A 24110-nucleotide genomic window follows, 5' to 3' on the forward strand; every position below is an offset into this window, starting at 1 on the left:
CCCCCTCTAAAAACTGAACTTGAAAATGCGGGGTTGGCCTTATATGCAGGGTCAATTTATAATTGGAATAATATGAGATAAGTTAAAACGAAAATGGAATGGAATGTGCTGTGACCTTTTCTTACTACATCCTGTACTCTCTAATAAGAATCCTTACTGGCATATTCTTTATTGCATTAAAAATTGGTAATTTACATATGTAATAGCTTTGTTTATAGAACCAGTTCTTTAAGATTTCAGAAATTGTACATTGTCCTTATGGTAAAAGCAGATTTACAGACTAAACTAAAAAAGCTTTTTAAGTTATTACTGCTCCTTAAGTAATACTTCCTATGGCCTCAGCCATACAATCAGATGTGTAGCGAGACCCAGTGACGCCAGTGGAGTTTCTCAGGGGTAGAGAATTCTACCCATGTGAATCAGATTGTGAGATTGTAGTGTCAGGTCTTTGTTTATAAAATCAAAGTCTGTGGAAGTGTATTACAATTAGCTGTGATCAGGGGGACTACCACCACTGCTGGCCTGCTGAGCAACCCTTGCAAAGCCAGCAGGCCAAAGCATTTAAGGGAGCCCACCCCGTCCCAGCCCTGGTACAATCCGTGCGCAAGGCAAGAGCCCCCAAGGGGACACTTGCCTGCCTGTACACAAATGCCAGGAGCTTGGGGAATAAGCGGGAGGAACTTGTCCTCCTGCTTAACACAGATGATTACGATGTCATAGGGATAATGGAGACCTGGTGGGATTCCACCCACGAATGGATCATGGGTATAAACGGCTATACCTTGTACAGGAGAGATCAAATAGATAAAAGGGGTGTATCTCTCTATGTTAAGGAAAGCAACATGTCCCTGCAAGCTGATGTTGGCAACCAGGGTGGATGACTGGAGACCCTCTGGGTTAAAATCTGCGGGGAACGCAGCACAGAGGACACAACAGTGGGAGTCTACTACAGACCTCCCACCCAAAGTCAAGAGCTTGACCAGGAGTTTGCCCAGAAACTGGCTGAGGCTGCATGCTCCAGGACCATGGTTGTCATGGGTGACTTCAGCTACCCAGACATCTCATGGGAGGATCACTCAGCAAAATCTGAGCGGTCGCAAAGCTTCCTATCGTGTGTGGATGACCTCTACTTGACTCAAGAAGTCTACGGGCCAACAAGAAGTAAAGTGCTGCTTGACCTGGTACTGGCTACTGGGGATAACCTAATCGGCGACCTAGTGAGTGATGGGAAGCTGGGTGACAGCGCCCATGAGCTGATCACTGTCGCCATCCACCGTAAAGCTGGCAAGACAGTCAGCAACATGGAAATCCTGGACTTCAGGAAAGCTCACTTTGACAAGCTCTGGAGGCTTGTCAGTGAGGTCCTAAGGGACCACAGCCCCAGGGGGAGGGGAGTCCATGAAGAGTGGCTGCTCCTCAAGGGAGCGATCCTCAGTGCACAAGCTAAGTCTGTTCCATCTTGGAGGAAAGGCAGCAAGAGGGCACAGCAGCCCCCCCGGCTCTCCATGGATCTAGCAGACCTGAGGCTAAAAAGAAAGGCCTACAAAGGATGGAGGATGGGATTCACCTCCAATGAGGAATATTCTGCACTGGTCCAGTCCTGCAGGGAGCAAACCAGGAAAGCCAAAGCTGCAACTGAACTCCAGCTAGCTTCAAGTATCAAGGACAATAAAGTCCTTTTTCAGATATGTGGGGAGCTGGAGGAAAAGCAAGGGCAACGTTGGACCCCTGCTGAACCAGATGGGACAACTGACACCCAGGGAAAAGCTAACCTATTAAATGGGTACTTCGCATCAGTCTTTCATCGATCTCATGGGACACCCATGCCCACTATGGGACAGGGAGGTCCAGGTGAGGGAGATCCCTGGCCTCTCATCAATGCTGACCTCGTGAAGGAACACCTTGAGAAGCTGGATACCTTCAGGTCAGCTGGACCTGACAATCCACACCCCAGGGTAGTCAAGGAGCAGACGAGCATCATAGCCCAGCCCCTGGCACAGATCTCTGAAAACTCCTGGTGCTCTGGTGAAGCGCACAAAGACTGAAAGAAGGTCAATGTGGTGCCTATCTTCCAGAAAGGGAGGAAAGTGGATCTGGCTAACTATAGGCCCATCAGCCTGACTTCTATCCCGGGGAAGGTCTTAGAAAAGTTTATTAAAGAGGCCATCCTTAATGGACTGGCTGATGCCAACATCCTGAGGGATAGCCAGCACCGGTTTTTACGGGTAGGTCTTGCTTGACCAATCTCATTTCCTTTTACAACCAGGTGACCTATCACCTGGACAAGGGAGAAGAGATTGATATCATATATCTTGAATTCAAAAAAGCCTTCGATCTGGTAACCCATGATCACCTCTTGGCAAAACTGGCCAATTGTGGCCTTGGGTCCACCACGATCCGCTGGCTGGAGAATTGGCTCCATGGTCGGACCCAGAGGGTGGTAATTGATGGAAGTCACTCATCATGGTGCCCTGTGACCAGTGCGGTCCTCCAAGCTCTGTCCTTGGACACATTGTTCAACATCTTCATTAACGATGCGGACGTTGGAGTCAGAAGCCAAGTTCACCTATGACACCAAACTTTGGGGCAAAGCATCCACACCTGAAGACACAAGGGCGATGCAGGCTGACCTGGACAGGCCCAGCAGATGGGTGGACGAGAACCTGATGGTGTTTAACACCGAAAAATGCAAGAATCTCCACCTTGGGAGGAAAAACGTGCAGCATGCTTATAGGCTCGGCAGTGCTATGCTGGCTAGCACTACGTCAGAAAGAGACTTGGGGGTCATGTCTGACCACAAGATGAACATGAGCCTTCAATGTGATGCTGTGGCTAGTAAAGCGAGCAAAACGCTGGCTTGCATCCATAGATTCTTCTCAAGCAAATCCCGGGACATCATTCTCCCCTTGTACTCGGCCTTGGTGAGGCCACAGCTGGAATACTGCATCCAGTTTTGGGCCCCACAATTCAGAAAGGATGTGGAGAAGCTTGAGAGAGTCCAGAGAAGAGCCACGCGCATGATCAGAGGTCAGGAAAACAGACCTTATGACAACAGGCTGAGAGCTGTGGGGCTCTTTAACCTGGAAAAGTGCAGGCTAAGGGGTGATGTGATAGCCACCTATAAGTTTATCGAGGGTGACCACCAGTATCTGGGGGAACATTTGTTCACCAGAACGCCCCAAGGGATGATGAGGTCTAATGGTTATAAACTCTTGCAAGACCATTTCAGGCTGGACATGAGGAAGAATTTCTTTACTGTCTGAGCCCCCAAAGTCTGGAACAGCCTGCCATTGGAGGTGGTTCTAGCACCTACATAGTACACCTTCAGGAGCAAATTGGATGCTTGTCTTGCTGGGATCCTATGACTCCAGCTGACTTCCTGCCCTTTCAGGCGGGGGGCAGGACTCGATGATCTTCTGAGGTCCCTTCCAGCCCTAATTTCTATGAAATCTGTAATGATATTCCTTCCCAGCTCACTTCAGCAAAGAAATACTGGAGGGAAAATGTCTTCAAGTTAAGATTCTTAGGAAAATTCAGCTCTGCTTCCATTGATGTGAATTCCAGCATTAGGCCACAGTATAGCATTTTGAAAATTCTGAATTTAATGCTTATAATTTGTAAGGGACTGGCAACAGAGGGGGGAAGAAATGCCAGCTGTAATAGAAAAGTGTGTGCTCATGAAGAAGGTTAATAATTGCAACACTGACTTTGTAACATTAGTAGCAGGTGAAAGCTGTAACCAATGAAGTCAGTTAATTATGGTAATTGTTTAAAAGTAGTGTTGTGTGTGGTGAAGTTCTTAGTCCTGCAAGGTTACTCTGACCAGATGGCAGTATTGATGGATTCTGAACCTTGAAAAACAGTAATTCACATGTTTCTAAGCAAAGAGTACTAAGTGACCCATGTGCAATTCAAATAGGAGGGTAATTGCTGAATCACTGGACGTTTAGCAACTGCTGCAGCATTTAAAATTCTCTCAGTGCTATAGAAATAGGAATGTGATTTTGTGAGAATTAGAAACCCAAGAGGGGCGCTTCCCCATATACTTTATTTAACCATTAACAATCAAATTATGTAAGAGGCAAGGATTTTTGTTGGAGATGTCCTTTATTGGTACAGCTGGTCCAATAAAAAATCCTTGCCTCTTACATATTTCCTGGATCATCACAGCTACATCACTTCAACACTACCAAAAGGGTCTAATTAGGCATCTCAACATGGTTCAGAACAAGTTTGGGGTAGGGACAGGGTTCAGACCTAGTTTATGCTTTCTTTTTCCTGCTGATTTAAACTGAACCTGAAGGGAAAATGTATTTAAGTGCTGCAATGCCTATCAAACATACTTAAAGTGATATTTTGATCTAATGCTAACCTTCCATCCTATATTAGGGGTTCTGTAATGGTGGCTTAGTCCACAGGACTACAGCTTCCTCAGTTTTACTCTGTTCATGCCAAAGATGGCCTCTTCAATGGCTTGTTCCTAAGAAAGATGCTTCTTGCTTAGAAGTTGTCCAGTGTCAGTAGCTCCAGAGCTTTTTTCCTTTGCCAGCTTGGAGGATGCCCTGCAGGAATGACCTTTGTTTCAGCTGTGTCTCCTTTGGATAGACTAGCCATTAAGGTACCACTCCTGACTACAGGGAATACAGTCTAGCATAGATCCCTGTTTCAGGGTGCAGTGTAAGCTATGTCTTTTGAGTTCAAGTGGGTTCAGGGAGATGGAGACCATTCAGGGACTGATACTAGGTCTTGGTTCATGCTCTAGAGCTGGGGTGGCCAACCTGCTGCTCCGGAGTCCAAACTTCCGAGTCCAACCTGAGTGCTCGCTGCAACCAGTAACATCATGTGACATGACATAACAGCTATGGAAGCTGATTACTGTGTGCTTGTGCAAAGATTCAAGGAGATGCATATTAACTTCTGAAGAGCCGTGTGTAGCTCCAGAGCCACAGGTTGGCGACTCCTGCTCTAGAGCAAGGGTGTCAAACTCATCCTGCCCATGGACTGAATGAGGAACGCTGGACCAGTTTGCAGGCCAGATCAGGCCTACAAACTAGCCCCAAGCACTGGATCCAGCCCACAGGGCTCCTCCTTGCACCGTGCCCTGCCTTCTCCCCCACCCCACAAAAAGACTTTGAAAAACCTAGGAGTAAAGAATCATAACTTGCTTCATCTTCAGAACACACCTGCCTTGATGGAGTGCTGATGTTTTTAATGGTTTTCTAGGCCTGTTGAGAGCCTTTCTTTCTCTGCATATTAGCAGCAGCGAGTATCCCTTCTACACCCAAACTCCGAGCACTGTCGCCACCTAGAAGAAGTGTATGTTTTTGTGCAATGGAAAGTATAGACAGATTATGTTCAATGTAAGTGCAAGGGCTTCCAGTCCCAGCATTCCTAGCCCAACAAGCATCAGTTTTCTAAACTGAACAGAGCTTGTGAGGTTCTGCCTATTGTTAGTTCTTTAGATCATCATACTGATTATGTCTTTTAATAGGGAATTTCATTTAAAAAAATCCCACTGGTGCTGAATAAATTAGAGACATGACGTAATTTAAGCTCTCAGGCTTGCTAAGCTAAGGCAATGTTCCCACTAGAGACTCTTGATAAAACTCCTTACCCCAGGGAAGCTTTACCACAAGAGTGATATACAGTAGAAGCCTTTGAACTTGTTGGACCTAATTTTCTGCTACCTTGCTAAGATGCAGACATGTTTATTTTATATAGAGAGAGTACAGAATGCATCCCCATGCCGTATGAGAAAATGATAGTCTGTCTTTCTAGGGGCCCTCATACACTTTACTGAGGAGCGAATGGCTGAATGAAGCTCAAGGCAGTAAAGTCACTTGCAAATTGTTACAGCCAGAGTGACTCTATTATGGTTGCCAGGGAAAAGAGATATCTTAAATCTCACCCTTTGATAATGTTGGTAGAAGCCTATCTTGCTGATGACTGCTTTATCAGAACATCAAAGCTAAATCCTTCCAGAAAACTGATTGGAGACATCTGCATGTGCAGTCAACCAAAATAACATAGTGAGTTTAGCAACAGAGTGGAAAAGAAGTGACTAAGATTTGCATATAAAATAAACTAAGCCATGATTTGCCCAGCGACTTCATCACCCTCTTCTTGAACTGGTGCATCTCTGATTTTTCATTTGTGCAACAGGCTTTTCTTTCTTTGCTCTTCAAAATGTACGTGACTGTCTGAAAATTCAGCTGCCTCCAGTAGTTCACATTGCAAAGTATAGTTGACTGAAAACAAACAATGTTTGTGTTGGTTAATTAGAGGTTGAAATCCCTGTGCATCTGTGCGCCCAAATTAAGCATTCAGCTCTACAAAATATGCAAGGATTTCCCAGATGGCTTTCATTCTTGAATACAGGCCTCAAGTTAGCACCTGGCTTCACTGGAATGGAAGTAGCCTTTCTTTTTTAAAGACAAGATGCCAAGCTCTTTTTTACTACTGTGTCTCTGACTAGCCTGGTGGAGAGAGATCAGCTTGTGCATTGTTGAGTTCCTGTCTGACATACTACATTAGTTTTAGAACTGCTTCCCTAAGAAAGCTCCCTTTTTAATAGATTTGCACAGAGGGTGACTATGTGTATAAAAATGGTAGTTTCTACAGACTGTGTAAAATTTGGCAACTCCTTGAGCTAATTAAAGTGTTAAAAATTATTAGCCTGAGTTTCTTTTCTTTGACTGGGCTAACTTGTTGAAATGTTATTTGAGAACTGGCTTTCTGTTTATCTATGTGAATCTATGACTCATTTGACACCTGATTGTTCTTTCTTGATCTTGGGTTGAACAACCAAATGTCATTGATGCATTTTACTCATGGGTAACATGTGTAATGAGCAGGGATCCTGGTTTTCTCTGATTTAAAAATTGCAAATTCTCCAATTTAAAAATTGCCAATTCTCTGATTAAAAACCCAAAATCCATGATAAAAATTAAAGGCCCCCCACAGCCCTCTCCCCAGTGCTGGTGCCCCACACTCCACCCCCACAGTCTCAGCAGCCCTCCTGATGCCCCTTGCAACAGCCTCCCAGACCCACAGACATGCAGACACAAACACTGACACCCACCCCAGTAGGTAAGAGTGTGGGAGGGTAGGGGTGGGGCAGAGCAGGGGAAAGGGAAGGTGCTTGGGGGGTAGATTAAGAGCGTGCCCCTGTGCCCACTCCCAGGAGCAGGGCTGGGGGGTGAGGGCAGAGGTGCCACTGTGGGCCTCACACGTGCTGGCCGGCCTGACGGGGTTCGCATATAGAGGCTGCCATTGCAACTCTCCCACTGCACCCTGCACTACCATCCCACGGCCACCTGCATGGCTTTGTGGGCAAGTGGCACAGGGCATGGCAGCGGCAGTGCGGTGGCAACCACCGTGTGTGAGCCACATATGCCACCTGGCCAGGGGGTGGAATGGAGGGCTTGCATGCAGCTGCATGGCTCCATGGCAATGCAGGGTGATGGCGGCTGCATGCAGGCTGAGGGGGCTTTGCGGGCAAGTGCTGCCACTGCAGAACCATGTCCTTTGCCCCTGGATCCTAGAAATAAGGGGAGCTTGGGGGCTGTGGGACAGGGCTGGAGAAGGTGGTTGGGGACTGAGGGAGCAGGGGATGCTGCAGGCCCCAGGTGGCACACCACAGCTGGGAGCAGGGCCAGGGGGTGAGGGCAGGGTTGTCCGTCTGCGGGGGGGCTTTGTGGGCAAGCTGTGTGGGGTGCAGTGTGGTGGTGCTCGCACACATGCTGCCCAGCCGCTTGCCCAGGGGAGGGGGAGGAGGAGGCTCACATGCAGCCAGCTGCACAGCTCTGTGGCCAGCTCTGTAGCGGTGGCAAGGGATGGGGGTGTGGGGGCTCACACACGGCAGCCGCTGCCACTTACCTGCAGGGCCATGCCAGTGGTGATAGTTGCTGCCTACAAAACCTCCTGCTGATGCCGCAGAGCCGTGCTCAGAGCTGTATCAGAGAATTTGCAGTTTTTAATTGGAGAAAACCAGGGTCCCTGGTAATGAGGTACTTCTTAGGATCATGCAAAATTAAAGAACATTTCCCAGTGAAATAGTTGTAGTTTTAGTGTTCATCCTCATGTTGTCCTGGTGCTTTTTACAGTGTTGTATCTGAAATACAGACTTTTTTTAACCTAACTAGGAATTTCTTTAAACTGTTTGGCAGGCTGAGGCTTGTGGCTTGGAACTAGTATTGAGATATGAAATATCCACTGCAGGTGATTGGCTCAAAGATGACCCCAGAGTAGTTAACAATCATCACCACCATCTAGGCTAAGTACAGAAAGTCAAAAAGACCGAGGCTGAATCGATTCAATCTTCACAGGTTAGTCTAAGCTATATAAATTGAGCCAGTAAGCAAGTGAACAGACATTCACTTTTAATTTCAGAAATGCAGCCATATGCCTGCAGTGGCCCAGGCCAGGAGCTGGAGCATGCCTCCCTGCTGAGCTGGAGCAAGCAGTTGGGGCCAAGGCTAGCCCATCCACCCTGCAAAGGGGCATTTGCAGGGGAGATGCAAAGCATCCTGGGATGCTGGAGGACTGTGAGTTAACTTGAATTTGGAGGGGATCTGGGACAGAAGTTTAATAAAACTATTTAACCTAAACCTTAATGCTAAATCAGTTGTCTGATGCTACATCCATCCAGGTTTATTTTAAATTGGTTTCAGCCATTTTGAAAGCAGTTTATGTGCACTGAACTTCTGTTGTGTTACAAATTTGAACCCATTTCCAATCACTTATACAGGTTTATGTGTAATTTCTGTCCCTAGCCCTAGAGTCTCATTGATTCCCTAGAGACTGCAGAAAGATGAGACTCTCCCGAGTCCTAAAGGACAGTGGCAATATTAGATTTCTCATTTTATCCCCTTTTTCTATTGTTTCAAAAAAGTGGGGAAAAGTAGTGCCATGAAGTTGGGTATGTGCAATAAGGTGATGATGCTCTGAAAATTAATGGAAAGAAAATGTTCAGAGGAGCAGTGGGGTTAGATGCTTAACACAGATGAGATGGAGGGCTTGCTCATCCAAATACTGTTGGCTTCAGTGTGACCACTTGCCTGAATAAGGATGACTCTAGGAATAAAGTTCATAGGACCTGACTTGATTTTAGAACACAGGTTACGCAGGGAGAATAGTTGCATCTTGTGGGCAGAGGAGGAAAAATTTTGTACTGTTTCAATGTGTGTGCAAAAGTAATGAACTAGAATGGTGTAATTTTCAATGAGCTTTGACTTGCATGAGAATCCTGCAAGGAGAGGAACATATACAACTTTAACCAGATTTTTTCTGTGAACTCTTGCTTTAACAGCTGCAAAGACATGTTTGAACAAAAGACTTAGTCGTTACAAAATAATCTTAGGAAAAATGTAACTGTAACACCAGCAGTGTAAAAAGTAGTTAACTTGTCCAGATTTACAGGAAGTCCTCTGTGGGAATCCTGATCTTATTCCGGCATTGCAGCAATAATAATATAGCTAAGGCTGACAGGCCATTCTGTTCTATCCTCTTGCTTTCAGGTGCTTACAACTATAAAAAAATTAAATAAAATTACTAATATTAATCTCTAGATTCCGTCTCCTGATTTTCAGGCCAGATGCAACTTTTTCTTGGATTATGTCAATATATGTTCCACTTGGCAGTACATCATGCAAATGTAACTGGTGTTCTGGAGGAGAGAATCATGACACTCTGGCTAGGAACAGATGTTGCATTTGTCCCTGAACAAGTTGTGTCAGTGTTTGGTTCTGAAACAAAAATATCCCAAAATTCATGTGTACACACACTGCCTTTCTAATCGGGGATTGGTGAGTGTCTGAATGCATTGTCATTTTTCTGCTATTGATTCACTAACACAGTCCCAGGATAACTTACACCCCGGGGAATTATGTGCACAAAAATTCAAAATTTATGCACTGAGACCTGGGGCCTGCACATGGTGGCATAAAACCAGCCCTGCCTGGCCTGCTACCACATGCCTTTGAACCAGACCATGCTGGCTCCATGCCAGCATGTGGGGCTTGCAGCACTATAAATAAGCGCACCATTGAGCCAGGCCAGATCTGTACCTTCATGTGGGGCTTCTAGCACTCTAGTAGGAAGCCACACAGGAGGCACAGAGCCAACCCAGCCTGATGGCACGCAGACTGGGAGCCTCAGAGAATCGCATGCCAAGAGACTGGGTGGGCTCTGTGCCTCCACATGCGGCTTCCCACTGGAGTCGGCCTGGCCAGGCCGAATCATGTGGCTCCTGCCTGCTATGTTGCAAGCCCCGCACGCTGGCATGGAGCCAGTCTGGTCTGGTTTGAAGGCACATACTAGTGGGTCGGGCCCAGATGGCTCTGCCAGCACGTGCAGCCCCTGGGACTCAGCTTGAGGTGCACGCCACTGCCTGCTGCAGTCATGAGTCCCCTGAGGGCCTGCTGCTGCTTCTGCTGGCAGCAGGAGCTGTGCACCGTGGGGGGAGGGGGAACCCCAACCCACAAACCCCACATCCACTGCCTCTCCAGCGGGCAGGAGCTCCCCTCCCCACTCACCAGCTGTCCAGTTAAGTGCCACTGTGCTCAGTGCCTCTACGTGGGGCTCCGAGCTGGAGTGCTGGGAGCCCCATAGAGGTGGAGGCATAGAGCCCACCTATGTTAAAGTATGCAATATTTTGCAGTTATGTGCGGGCATGTGTTTTGTGTGCAAAATTATACAGGTGCATAATTGCATCTTCTCTGAGAGGTAGTAACTGTTTACACACTTTTCAGTATCCCCAGATAAACTGTTAGTACCTTTCCCACTAGATAAAAGTACTGACTCTTTAGGAGTTATTCTGGGACAAGGAATATAGATGTCTAAACAATCGCACTTTGGTCTGGGATAAGTGGTGTCTATTTGTAGCCATAAATTCCAGAACAAAGTTGAGGGAATCATGCCAATGTAAAAGCAGTACAATGGAGTAGTAAAATCTGGTGGTCAGGATGAAGAGATTTATGATCTGTGGGATTTATGTTCCTGGTTCAGTTGAACTTTCTTTTTCTAAAGCTTTGACTGGTACTTTTGACAGAAATGTGATTTACCTTTCCGAAAGCTTTAGTTCAGGTTCATATACTGACCCATTTTATTTTTCTTCTGTCACTTGGTGAGGTGCCAAATATATAGCTGGAACATCACATATTAAATGTCAGGAAACCATCACCACAGAAAACTAACTTGTATGGTGTTTTCTGTAATTGAACCTCTTCCTAATGCCTGCTGCTCCTGCTTTCATGCTGTGATGGAAAGCAGTGGTGTTCTTTTAATTCCCAATCTTCATCTGCCATGTTGAAACTTTAAGGCTATGTCAGATTAGCAATACCCAGTCAGGTTTTTTCCCCAAAGAAACCAATACCCAAGGGGCACAGAAAGCTCCCTTTTGTTTTATGGCTATATGCAATTTGCAAATAAACATTACTGTTTAGATATTGCTCTCAATATATTAAAATACTTGTACTCTTTCAATTGCAAACCACATCTTAAAAAGGGATCTTGGGAATATCTGTAGCTCTCTTTGACCATCCCATAACACCCCTAAGGAAGCTACAACAATTGTTTATTTAAAAAGTGTCCCACTTCACATGTCCAAAAGACGATAATTTTGTGTGTGTTTTTGTTTAAAACACTTTCTGAAATCTGACCCAAAGTAGCACTGGCATGTTTTACCATAGTGTAGATTCTTTATTCACTTTTTATAAATCTTTCTGGATAATTATAGACATCTGAAGTCCTTCTGTAGGATTTCATTATTTGAATTTTTCTATGCTTTTTTCTTTCTCTTTTATTTCACATTAAAATATTTTTATCGAGTTCAGCAATAGAGGGGAAAATTAACACAGAGATCACTATTATTAATTCTCTGGATATATTGGAATGACACCCTCCTGTGTTTGTAGCTTTACTGATATAGTCCATTGACAGATCTCCTTCAGAGGATAGCATTAGTGTCATCAAAGCTGAAGCCAAATTTCAGCTGGATTTGTTTTCATTAGCAGAGCCTTAGAGAGAAGTTGATTCACTGGCAGCCGCTATGCTCAGGTACCTAACAAGTCCTGTGGAACTTGTGTGTTTTATTTGTGATATGGGCATGTAGTGTAGCATGGGGACTTCAGTTAGATTTAATGCTCTCTTCCTTGCTTTACTCAGGCCTGGGATGTCATGGGGGGTGGGTGACTTGGCTTCTGTAAGAACACAAATGATTTTGTAAGGTATTTCATTTACAGTGTTTCCTGAAGCTTGAAAGCTGTGCTTTTTCATGATACAATACAAGGAAGCTGTGTTATATGCTGAAAGAGTAGAGAGGAGTTATTTATTTTTGTTTCATTTTTGTTAAGAGTCATTAGAGGAAACTGTAAAATTTGAAGCATGCAACAAAAATAAAAACTCTCTAAATGAGGACTCATCAGCATATGACTTATGGGCCAGATGTAGCCTGTGGAGAGCAACTGTATACAGCCTGTAGAGCCAGCAATATGTTGGTGGTGGGAGAATTTGCCCGCAATCTGGCACTGGGCAGCTCAGAGCTGTGCTCACGTTGCAGCTGGGGGGTGGGGAGAAGTGGTAGGGGGGAGCCACAGGAACAGCAGCTAGGTCAGAGCACTGGTCCACCTTGGACCCAAACCAGGTTGCTCTGACCCAAGACTCTGAAAAGTTGCTGACCTCTACTCTAAACAATTGCTTGAGTGTCTCTTCATTTATCATGTTTGTGCAATTCTCAGTAGTATTAATGGGAATAACATGCTTACACACCAAAGGGGAAGGAGTAGCTTTTCCTCATTAAATTTTGAATTGTGGTACTTTAATCTGTTTCTTGACAAACCGAACGTACGCTAAGAGAAATCCAGGGTTACTATTCAGTCATAAATGCCAGTTAATGTCTGACTGTTAAAATAGATCTTATCCAACTGACAAGCTATTTGTCCCTTCAGTTTCATTTAGATTTGGGATTCGTCATTTCCTGTCCATTTCCTGTTGTGTAGAGCTGCTGTTTGTTAAGCATCTGCCAAGTTTCCCCCAAGGATGGCTGTAATTTCAGCGGTTGAGTAATTCTGGGGAAAATGTGCATCAATCTGTGTTTCCTGAGTGCTTTTGAGTATAAATGTCAAATACTAAATTTGTCCAAATCTAAGGTGACTTTGTATTTAAGTTGACCTTCCAATAATTAGATTCTACATGTGCAGACTTGATAATTTTGCTATAATTTTCCACGTATAGATTTGGAGGGTCATCTTAAATTCATGCCCCCATTGTGGACGAGGAGTTGAGCAGCCTAACCCCCAACACTTCCCCCTTGCTACCTGACCTCAGGGTTGGAGCTGGAGATGCTTCCTGCTGCTTCCTGGCTGGGTGGGCAGGCAGGGGCTGGAGCCAACGTGTGCTGTGATCTGGGGTGGGGCAGGAGCTGAAGCTACAACTCAGGGTAAGTGGCAGGGGGGGAAGAAGGGGAGGGAAGCACAGGGCAGAGGCTGCAGGGGGAAAATCCAGGATTTGTGGGTTAAGCAAGGGTAGAGCCCACCACTGAGTTCAGGGTGCAGAGCCCTGTTGGGGGCTGCATGTTGGCAGCAGAGCAGACAGTAGCTGTCTGGATCCCTCATGCCACTAATCCCACTGTTGCAAGTAGGTCCAGATCCTACTTACAAGGAACCTCACAGTCCAACCCTGACTGAAGCAGAGGCTGGATGAGTTTGACAGTCGTGTCTTAAGGATTTTCAAAAATATGCTAAGCAGTTGCCAGAATTTCAAATCCATGTTTCCTTGGCTTTGCTAGAGAACTTTGTGGGGAGTCTCTCAATAAATGTACTATGAGTTTTCTCATCAGCCAGTGTTGGTCACATGGATCCTTTAACAAGGAGACCTTTTTCCCCCAAATATTCATTAGCAGTTGGTTTGAATAAAGGCTGTAAACAAACACAGTTTTAAATCAACTAAAAATCTTTATTTCCTTGGCTTTGTCTCATCTCTTGTCTTTTGAATTAGCAAGGGTTTTGTGTGTGAATATTTTACAGCACTTTCAGCTGCCCTTGTACATCATCAAGAATAAAACAAAATTTTGGGGCCCTCAAGACACTTTTTTCCCTCTTTTAAAATTACGTTTTTTAAGCATCTTCTTGCAGCTGTGAGACAACAAAGAGCATTATACTTTGTGATAGTAGCCATCTATGTATTTATGAGTATACATTTACATATTTATGAACAAATCTATGACCAAGTTCTGCTATTGGACACATGCAAGCAACCATTCTCCTGTCCTGGCAGTGTTAGTGTGGAATTTGTCCACTGATATTTTATCTCGTATCTCTCTATTGTATCAACTGTTACGTTTTGCGGTGCAGTTTGCAAGAGCACAAAATTATTGTGTAGGTGAGAGAGAGGAGTAGAAGTTCAGCTTGACCTTTGCATTTACCTGTGTGTTTTTGATTTGGAGACTACAGCAGCAGAAAGAGATCCTGTCCAGTGATGGGAGTAATTACTGTCCAAGAAAAAATTAAGTGAATACATATGTTCGTTTGCATTGCTTCTGGTGCAAGTAGACTGCTTCTGTATTGTAATGGAAAGCAATGTGGACTACCTGATTTAGAGCACTGGGTTGGCACTTCGGGATGAAATGTGTATGTCCCAAATATCTGCTGGTGTCTTGGTTGGTGACCCCATGCAAGTCACTTGCCCTTTCTATGCCTCATTTTTTTTCCCATCTGTAAAATGAAGCAGCTGATACTGTCCTGCTTGATAAAGCGCTTTGACATCTGAGGAAAAACAGTGAGAAAACTCAGCCATGTCATTTATATTTGTGGTTTATTCAAGTAATAAGGAAACTGAGTGGTAGAATATGCTAAGTCTTGAAAAGCTGCTGCTTTTTTCTAAGACTGGTGTCAGAACTGAGCAGCACACTTTCAGAGGGCAGAGTCAGTTCTTGTGGTCTGTCCTCTTTTAAAGTGCAGCTCCCTACACTGATCCTTTTGTTTTTTTATCTTGCAGAATGCTACAAAATGACCTTCAGCTCAGCGATACTGAAGACAGTGATGATGATCATGTCAGTTCTAGGCATTTTATGTTCTATGCATGCTGAAGTCTCTTTAAATCATGCAATCTGCTATTTTAAGCTCCTTAATTTAACCTCTTCCCCTTTCCTTCTTTGTTTTTGTAAATACTTAGGTCACTGAAAAGCCACCTCCCTCATCTGCTCCTCCAAGGTACTCTGTTCCAAAAGTAACTAGAGTAACAGAAAGAAAAATGTGACTGATGTTTGTACACAGAAGCGAATGGGGAAAAAGTAAAAGCTATTATGTTTCAAAGAGAGCTTGCAGTGCACCTTTTAAGCACCAGTCTGCTTATTTCTATCATAAATACAAACTTCTATATCTGGCTGTCTAAAGCTAGGCATGAAATATGGCTTAGGCAATGTGGGTTGTTTGTAAGCTAAAATACTAAAATATGAGCATGACTTGAAGTTGGATAAATAGATGATGTGCCAAATCTTGCCTTTTTCCCAGTCCTGTATCCATATGGTTTCTTCCTTGAGCTGACTTGATGCGTAATGCACATATCTGATTTTCACTCATCAGGGTATTGCTTATCAGCAGCATTATTCAAGGAGAAATAAATGGGCATGTGCTCCCCCCACCCAGAAAAAAACAAATCCAAGCCCAGAACTTTCCGAAGTGGAAAGTGCATAAATATAGACCACATTTTTGGCTCATAATTTTATCCTCCAAGAAAAGGGTAATAGTCTACAAAGTAAGACTTGCACAGGGGCCTTGCTAGTTTTTGGCACTGATGATAAGTTTTGCTCTGGGAGTTCCCTTAAAATGTAGTTTTCTCACAGTATGAGTCTAGATCAACAAGAAAAGTGTTTGCCTAAGTTGCAGGCAAATTGATGTTGACATGGGAAAGGGCTTTCTTAAATCAGAACCATAATTTTGTCAGAACCATAATCTTTTAGCCCCTTTCCAAAATGTGTTTGTGCTTTTAAGTCCCAGTTTCTACTCAGCTTTCTACAGTTCTGTATCAAGCACATTTCAGGAAAGAGCACTGCAGCATGCGTGTTCTGGATGATGCACCAGCATAGCACAGCTATTATTTTGACTGGCAGTTCAGTTTAGTTATGCTGCTGAAGTAAAGGAAACTGGAGGGAGCTATGGCAGTGAGAGGGCCCTTTCAAAAAAACTGATTTTCTGCTGCTTGCTTTTTGCTGTGTAATTGGCATCTATCCCAATGAGGATTGGTTTTTCAGAGAAATAGACTTTAAAAGCCTCTGACAGCTTTTTGCTTTTGGTAGACAGCCCCATAAATAAATACATCTTTACAACCTGTTAATGGAGCAGGTCAAAATCTGGCTGGGGATGAGTGTATCTCAAGAGGCTTTGGATCCTCTGCTTTTCTTTTAAGTATGGTAATGAATTCCTTCTGCTTTCTACCCTTCCCCACCAATGCCAAAACATAACTTAGTTGTTTTAATTCTGAATGCTATCATGTCACTGCAAAAAAAATAACACCCTCACCCATGGTTGCTTTCTAATTTTATCTCCCAATTGCTTTTCAGTGCCCCACAATCACAGCCTGAGAGCGTGGCATCAGCACATTCCAGCAGTGCAGAATCAGGGAGCACCAGTGACTCAGACAGCTCTTCAGACTCAGACAGTGAGAGCAGTTCGAGTGACAGTGAAGCAAATGAGCCACCAAGAACTTTAGTGCCTGAGGTACTGTGTCTGTTGTGAGTGCCTGTGAAGTGATTGCACATGACATATGGGGAGCTTAACAAAGCTTTTTGCTTCAGGCTTCTTGCTGACTGGATACCAACATGCTTCCAGGGCCTGGGACAGACTGTCATCACCTTATAGTGCAGGCATCCATTACTTTCCACACTACTTCCATAAACACTTTTTTTCTGTTCAACTTTCAAAGCTCATTAATGAAATAGGACTTAGTAACTGTCTAATTGGGATTTAGAAAGTGTGTTTTAAAGTCTTTGCCTCTCTCTTTCTTTCCCATAAGGAATTTCATGCAATATTTCTTTCCCCCCTCCCTCCCTACTTGAAAGTAATGGATAGAAACAAAGAGAGGGCAGAGCTTGCACTTGAACTTTGGGCAGGGGTGGATCAGTACTTTCTGTGGGGGCTCAGGCCCGTCTCTGAGTATGTAATTACTGTGGAAACTTAAATTGTGAGCAGCCCTGACAGTTTCTGCCATTTAAAATGCGGTCGGTCAGTCCCTTTTAGAGTAGCTCAATTCCTTTTTAAAGAAAATGCGGGATAGCATGCAAATGATGAGAGAAAATTCTCTTTCGACTGCATCTGAAGTGACCAGACCTGTAGGAAGGTTCCACTGGAATGTGACTGGACTTGCTGCTCGTTGAGTTGGGCTCAGTTACTGCCATGCTAGTGCTTTGGAGGCCTTATTGACTTAGTTGGGAAACCAAACTAACAAAACTCCAGATAATGCTTTATAGTTTCATAACTGAGACCAGATGCATTAAAAAAAATCACTTCAGAAATGAAAATGTGTTTTCTGCATCCTAGTTAAGCACTGGACATGATGCTATGCTGTGGGCAACATGTCATAGGAGCAAGGTGTCTTGCTGTCTCTCTCCTGCTCTGGTGTGGAGGGAAAACAGAGAAAGAAACAACTGCAAAGTGCTCCTACATTAATAGCTGGAAAGATACAATTTTACATTTTCTCTATTTGATTCAGAGGGATTCAGTAGCAGTGTATATACTTAATTGTTTTTCAGTTTTTCTCTCCTTGCCCCATCCTTCAATTTTCTGTCTTGTATTATAACTGTTAGAAGCACATGCAGAGGTAGGTTATTTGATCATAAGGTTTACTGAGGCTTGCTAGTGCCAGAAAGCATGGGAAGCACAAAAGCAATAGGTCTTTTGACACCACCCCTATGAGACATAACCCCTACTTCTCAAATTTATTGATCAGTTGCAGGTTTCATTTGAGTAAAGTTTTGGATGCCTTTTGAAGGAGGTAAAATGTTATACTTTTATTCCTTTATGCAAACATACCTAGCTTGTTTTCACATTTAAAAGTTGATGGGAAAGAGAAAAAAAATAGCTTTAACCAGCCAATGGGAATAACTCCTTTGGTTCCTAACTGGCTTCTTACTGCCAGCATCTTTCAGGATAAACAGAGAATAGGTTAGAACATTTTACTTGGTGAAGAAATATAAAAAATTCCAGCACAGGCAAAAGTGAGTGCTTGAAGACCTCTTATTAGCTTTTCTAAAATGGTTGGAAAAATGAATGAGAATCTATATTAAAGAGGTGAATTGCATGCATGTGAGAGAGCTGACAATGGGTAGGATGCCAGTCTAGGGCATACAAATATTTTGAACCCAGCTGTAAGACTGTTAGTCTGTGGACATGTCATCAGTATGGGGAGGGCAGGGAGAATTTACCTCAAATTAGCAAACTTGACTTAAAATCTTGGTGAAGACAAAGGCACTTTGCTGGCTTGTATTTAGACTGCAGATAGGCTATAGCAGAACCTGACACTTAATTCTGCCTACAAGACCTGTGTTCAGATGACAGACTGCTTTGTCTTCACTATACTTTTAACTTGAGTTAAGAACATGTCTCTCTGTGTGGAAAATATCCTGCTTTACAGAGGTTTTTTAGAACAAAGCAGACTTTAGCCTAGTAGATCTGGCTCGTGAGGATTTACCTAATCTAGGAGATACCTAAAGTGTTGTAGGGTGCTCTTCCCTGGCACAAGGTGTATGGCTTAAAAAAAAGAGTTTGAAAGCCTATTTATGTTCTAGTGTCCAGCTGCTAGAATGCATCTGCAGGCCACTGGCAACTGGAAAACTTTAGTGGGCGAGAGGCAAAAATATTTTTATTTTATATTTTCTGATGTATAAATTTCTTGGCCAAAGTTTGTGTTTTTTATAACTTTTGGGGCCCACGTGTTTCACTTGTTTCACCATTCCAACATATAAATACAAAATACAGACTTAGACATCCAAAAGAGGGATAGTGATAGAAGTATCTTTTTGTGTAGGTTCAAGAGAACTTTAAAATTTCTGTCTTTGATTCTGTTGTGTTAGTAGCACCCTGCCATCAGGTGATAAAGGTACTTCTGTTACAGAGTAAGACTGGGCCAAACTTTCACGTGAAAAATTAAGATAATTGAGGACCAGAATTTCTTTGTGAATTGTCAGATTGGCCCTGTGCAAAAGAGAGGATTTTTTTCTCCATTGCATGTTTCGTATGAACCTATGAATATAATCTCTTTCATGATCAGTGCCTTTCATAGAAAGGGCAAACACTTCATAGGTTTTGAGTGTATCTGGGAGATCTGGCCTGCAAATATGAATAAAATCCCTGAAGCCTTTCTTTCTTTCCTCCCCACCCCTTTCCCCCACAGCCTGAGCCACCAACATCAAATAAATGGCAGCTGGACAACTGGCTAACCAAGGTGAACCCACCGACAGCAGCAACTGAGAACCTCAGCGAGGTGGTCCATTCACACAGTCACCTTGAGAGCAAAGGTCAGGGGAAGGGGAGCAGCCGCAGCAGCAGCAACAGCTCCACTCATGAGTGTTCTGGATCAAAGGAGCTTCATCCCAAAAACTCCAGCAAAGCAGCCAGGGCTCCACTGGAGGGCCACCTTCCTACCAAACGGAATTGCCAGAAGTCTCCCACACATGCTGAGGGGCCTTCTCAGAGGCAGACAGTTGGTACCAAGAAGCCCAGCAAGATACCACTGCAGGAGGAACCGAAGGGAGGCCTGAAAGTGGAAAGTGAGCCTGGTCCATACGAGGTTAAAGACCAGTCTTCCAGGGACAAGCCAAAAGTAAAAACGAAAGGGAGGCCAAAATCCAGTGATAAAAAGGACTCCAAGACTACGGTCAAAGAGTCCTCTGAAAAGAAAAAGCACAAGCAACATCAAGCAGCCTCTAAACCATTTTTGGACCCAAAGCCTGTGAAAGATGCTTTGACTGGCAATGTCCCAGAGCATTTCCCTCTCAGCCCCTTAGCTCAAACCCAGAGCACAACTCACACCAGGACTAGTGGCAATAAGTCTACCATTGTGGTCAGAGAGGACTTTCATAGAAACAAATTTCTTTTGCCTATCAGGGATAAGAAGTTATCACCTCTGAGAGACTTCATAACCCCTCATGCTCTTGTTGTCAAAATTGAGCTTGCTCTCCTTACAAGGGTCCCTCAACCACCTGGGAAGGGGAACCACCCGAAAAAGCTTGAGGGAAAAGCACTCTCAAGTGCAAGGAAGCGGGATTTGGAAAAGAAAAGCACAGAAACTCCTAACAAGCCTCTTAAGAGGAAGGTGAGAGGTGGGGGACAGTTGGGATAGGGGGATTTCTCATTACATTGGAAAGGTTATTGAGTGGACTAAGAATGTGGAACTGCCTGAGAAACTTACTAACAGTTGGAATTGATTTCAGTTTCACAAAGTTTGAATTGAGATTTTTTCACGTTTTCCTCCGGACCTGGTAAAAATTGAGAAGGATCCAGATAGTTATTCAGCAAATAGGAATTTGATGATTTTTCTAATAAAATGTTAATATTTTGCTTTTTTTTTTTAGAAAAGGCATGCAAAAGTTGAAAGGTGTGCAAATTTTGCTCTTGAAAAAGGGTGTTTTTCAGTACATGTTGAAAGAAACTGGAAGAGCATTAAACCAGGTCTATGAATGTCCCCTGCAGGCAAGTTTGCTGATCCCTCTTTTAAATTGCTTCCACTTTCAGTGAACTTAGCCACAAAGCAGTACTGGAAGTAGAGAAGGCTGAAGTGCTCTTTTGCTGCAAGTAGCATAGTGTTTGAAATGCTTCCTTGTGTTGTGTTGTTCATCCTTGTAAGGCTGTTCGTATTTACTTCAGAACACCCCTCTTTCCTATTTGTGTGGATGCTTAAAGTGAAATCTTCAGTAGTTCAGCAGAGAGGGGTGCCTTACACAAGTTGTACCTCTTTAATTGATACCAGTACAGTTTAGGTCAGGGGTCAGCAACCCCCGGCACACATGCCAAGCATGGCATGCAAGGCAATTTTGCTCGGCACACCACCACCAGCTTAATCAGCTGCTGCCAATCACAGAGCCCAGGCTGTTCCCAGTAGGCAGCTGGGAGGCTGCAAGCCCAGCTGCAAGTAGACCGGACTCTGTGGACCAGCTGCAAACAGCTGTTCTGGGCTCCGGCATGTCGGCACTCTGGCACTTTCCAAGGTAGACATTGTGGGGTTTTTTGGCACTTCAGCCAAAAAACGTTGCCTACCCCTAGTTTAGGTCATCCAGCCCCATCAGAGCAGATTCCGTTGTACCAGCGTGAAGGTGTTTACACTGCACAAACTGGAAGACGCTGTATTGTATTGTCATCTACTTTCAGGGCTGTACCAGTAACTGAGTTAAAAAAAAATCACACCTGTAATTTAAAAGATTATAAAAAAAGTAGTGCATAGACTGGCCATAGGCCCGACTTGTGTTCCATTAAGAAGCGCTTGTGAGTGTTTTGGTAATAGATGGAAGGGTTCCTGAATACAATCATGGAACTTGTCTAGCTGTTGTTTGGACTTAAAAACAGAAAGTTAACTTCTAATACTACATCTAACCTTAGAAATGTACAAATAGATAGAGCTTAACACTGGCTCTTATGCTAAAGAAGCCTGAGTATTGAACAGTTAATGAGCTAATGGACAGACCCTTCAGCTGAAGTAGGAGTAGTGGTAGCAGTAGTTCCCTTACTTTCTCTGAGTGCCAGTTCTTGAAAGGCACACTGGATCATGTGTGAGTGCCAGATGACTGCAAGGTACGTGCAGTTAATTGACTGTAGTATCCACAAGGAGTACATGTGCGGAGTATATTTGTTGTAGCTATTTCAGGCCCTGTCCCTATTTTTGGTCCAGGGTTGCTTCTCACTCTTCAGACAACTCTGGATTTGTTATTGTTCCACCAGTTAAGGGTGAATTATGAGGTTGCAGGTTTTTTTTAAACTCTACTGTTTCTGAGCCAGTTAACACATTCCTTCTATGGGGGAGGATTGACTACTCTCTTTTGAGAGGGAGGGCCCACAGCAATAGGGAAGGCTATGAGAAATGGCAGAAAACCTGGAGAGAGTTTAGCAGGCATTGTCTTGTAGAGAGAGGAGGGAGGGATAGGGTGTTAAATGTGTTCCTTCATCTCTTGCCCCCCACCAAAGAGATGCATTACTAGATGCTATGTACTGCAGTCCAAAGGGGCAAACATAGCTTGTGGAGATGTGCCCTGTGTAGCGCTAAACTAGCTCAAACAGCAGTACCTGACTACGGAAGCAAGGTGTCCTGTGTGACTGTGAAACCTTCCCAGGACTCGGGCTAAGTGCCCAGGCAGCTCACCCATCCTGAGCTCCATGCTCTGTGTGCCACACTGCTGTAGTTACCAAGAAGGCTAACAGCATCCTGGGCTGCACTGGTAGGCGTGTTGCTAGCAGGTCAAGGGAAGTGATTATTCCCCTCTATTCAGCAGTGGCGAGGCTACATTTGGAGTACTGTGTTCAGTTTTGAGCTCCCCGCTACAGAAAGGATGTGGAGAAATTGGAGAGAGTCCGGTGAAGGGTGACAAAAATGGTGAGGGGGCTGGGGGACATGACTTATGAGGAAAGGCTGAGGAAACTGGACTTATTTAGTCTAGAGACATAATAGCAGCCTTCAGCTACCTGAAGGGTGGTTCAAAAGAGGATGGAGCTAGGCTATTCTGAGTGGCAGATGACAGAACAAGGAGCAATGGTTTCAAGCTTCAGCAAGGGAAGTTTAGGTTAAGTATTAGGAAGAATTTTCTCACTAAGAGGGCAGTAAAACACTGGACAGGTTACCCAGAGAGGTGGTGGATGCTTCATCCTTGAGGGTTTTCAAAACCTGGCTGGACAAAGCTTTGGTTGGGATGATCTAGCTGGGGCTGGGCCTACTTTGACCAGGGGGTTGGACTAGATGACCTCCTGAGGTCCCTTCCAACCCAAACTTTCTATGATTCTACCAGTACCCAACCAGCTAGTTGAAAGCTAGTCATAGTTGTACACCCACATTTGGATTTCAGCACAGGCACTATCCAATGGAGAAAGGCCCTCAGGGTGAGGAGGACTAGTAATCTGTAGAAGAGGGGAAGACTGGCTTTTTTCAGATGTTTGCTCAATTTTACTGGGACAGGCTGAAAAATTCTCAAGCATGTTGGGGAATGACATCTGTGCCTATGGCACAGGAGGTTGAAGGTTTCATATTACGTTTGATTTTAAAATTATGTGGAGATGCACATATTGCTTTGTCTCCATGGCGTTGAGATGCTACACGTCTCAAATTGACATCTTTTGTGGACAATATAAATTTAAGTGCACTTGGCAGCTCACAGGATCAGGCCCTTTGCAGGGTGACATCTCACCTTCTCAGGCTATATCTGCATTGCAGTCAGACACACCCTGTGAACAGGGTAGCCATAGCAGAGAGATCTCAGTGTGGCCTCTGTCTTTCTGGGAATTTACCCCAAGTCTCAGGCAAGTTTTGCAACTCACACTGAGTTCTCTGTTGCTTTGGGCTACCGTAGATACCAGCACCTGGATGAACTAGTTTAGAACTTTTTTAGTCATGTCAACATGAGCTGTGGAGACTGCACTGTAGGCAAACATTTAGAGGGGCCTTCTTGGATGCACATTGCTGGCACTGATATCTCTATGGGTCAGGTTGCTTGAATACATTTAAATGTTACAATATTTCTTTTTAAAAAATATTAATGTTTCACCCTGTTAGGCTGAGATTTTGATAAATATATACAAATACTTTGTTCCATAGGAGTTGAATATGCATTTTAAAGCTTTATTTACCTGGTCATATTTGTGTATCTGTCTGAGATGCTGGTAGTTTCCTGGGGGAAGCATATGAACAATTATTCCAACTATTTAAAAAAAAAATTCCCCCTGTACCTGATTCATGTTAAAATGACCTTGGGTAATCCACGTGTTGTTTAATTCTCAGGTATGCTATTTTTTTTTCCTTTTGGCAAACAAAGCATATCGCAAAACACAATCACTTACCATTGATGACTTTGCCAGAAGGAATTTTAATGTGCTTCAGCCTTTCTGTGCTTTTGTCCGATTCATATTAATTAGAAGTAA

The 24110-nt window shown here is 44.0% G+C and overlaps 1 protein-coding gene across 3 annotated transcripts in view; it reads left to right on the plus strand.

Moving 5' to 3' along the window:
• The window catches only part of AFF1 (ALF transcription elongation factor 1), a 204397-nt gene that overhangs the window by 158421 nt on the left and 21866 nt on the right, over positions 1-24110 (plus strand). For all 3 annotated transcript variants that reach the window (XM_090037027.1, XM_090037026.1, XM_090037028.1), the window contains 4 exons: positions 14995-15049; positions 15172-15209; positions 16559-16715; positions 19387-20307. In XM_090037027.1, coding sequence (XP_089893153.1) covers positions 14995-15049; positions 15172-15209; positions 16559-16715; positions 19387-20307 — 1171 coding nt within the window. The remainder of the gene's footprint in view (positions 1-14994; positions 15050-15171; positions 15210-16558; positions 16716-19386; positions 20308-24110) is intronic.

The sequence above is a fragment of the Crocodylus siamensis genome, chromosome 2 (assembly GCF_052110815.1).
Source record: "Crocodylus siamensis isolate JL-2025a chromosome 2, ASM5211081v1, whole genome shotgun sequence".
Classification (NCBI taxonomy): domain Eukaryota; kingdom Metazoa; phylum Chordata; order Crocodylia; family Crocodylidae; genus Crocodylus; species Crocodylus siamensis.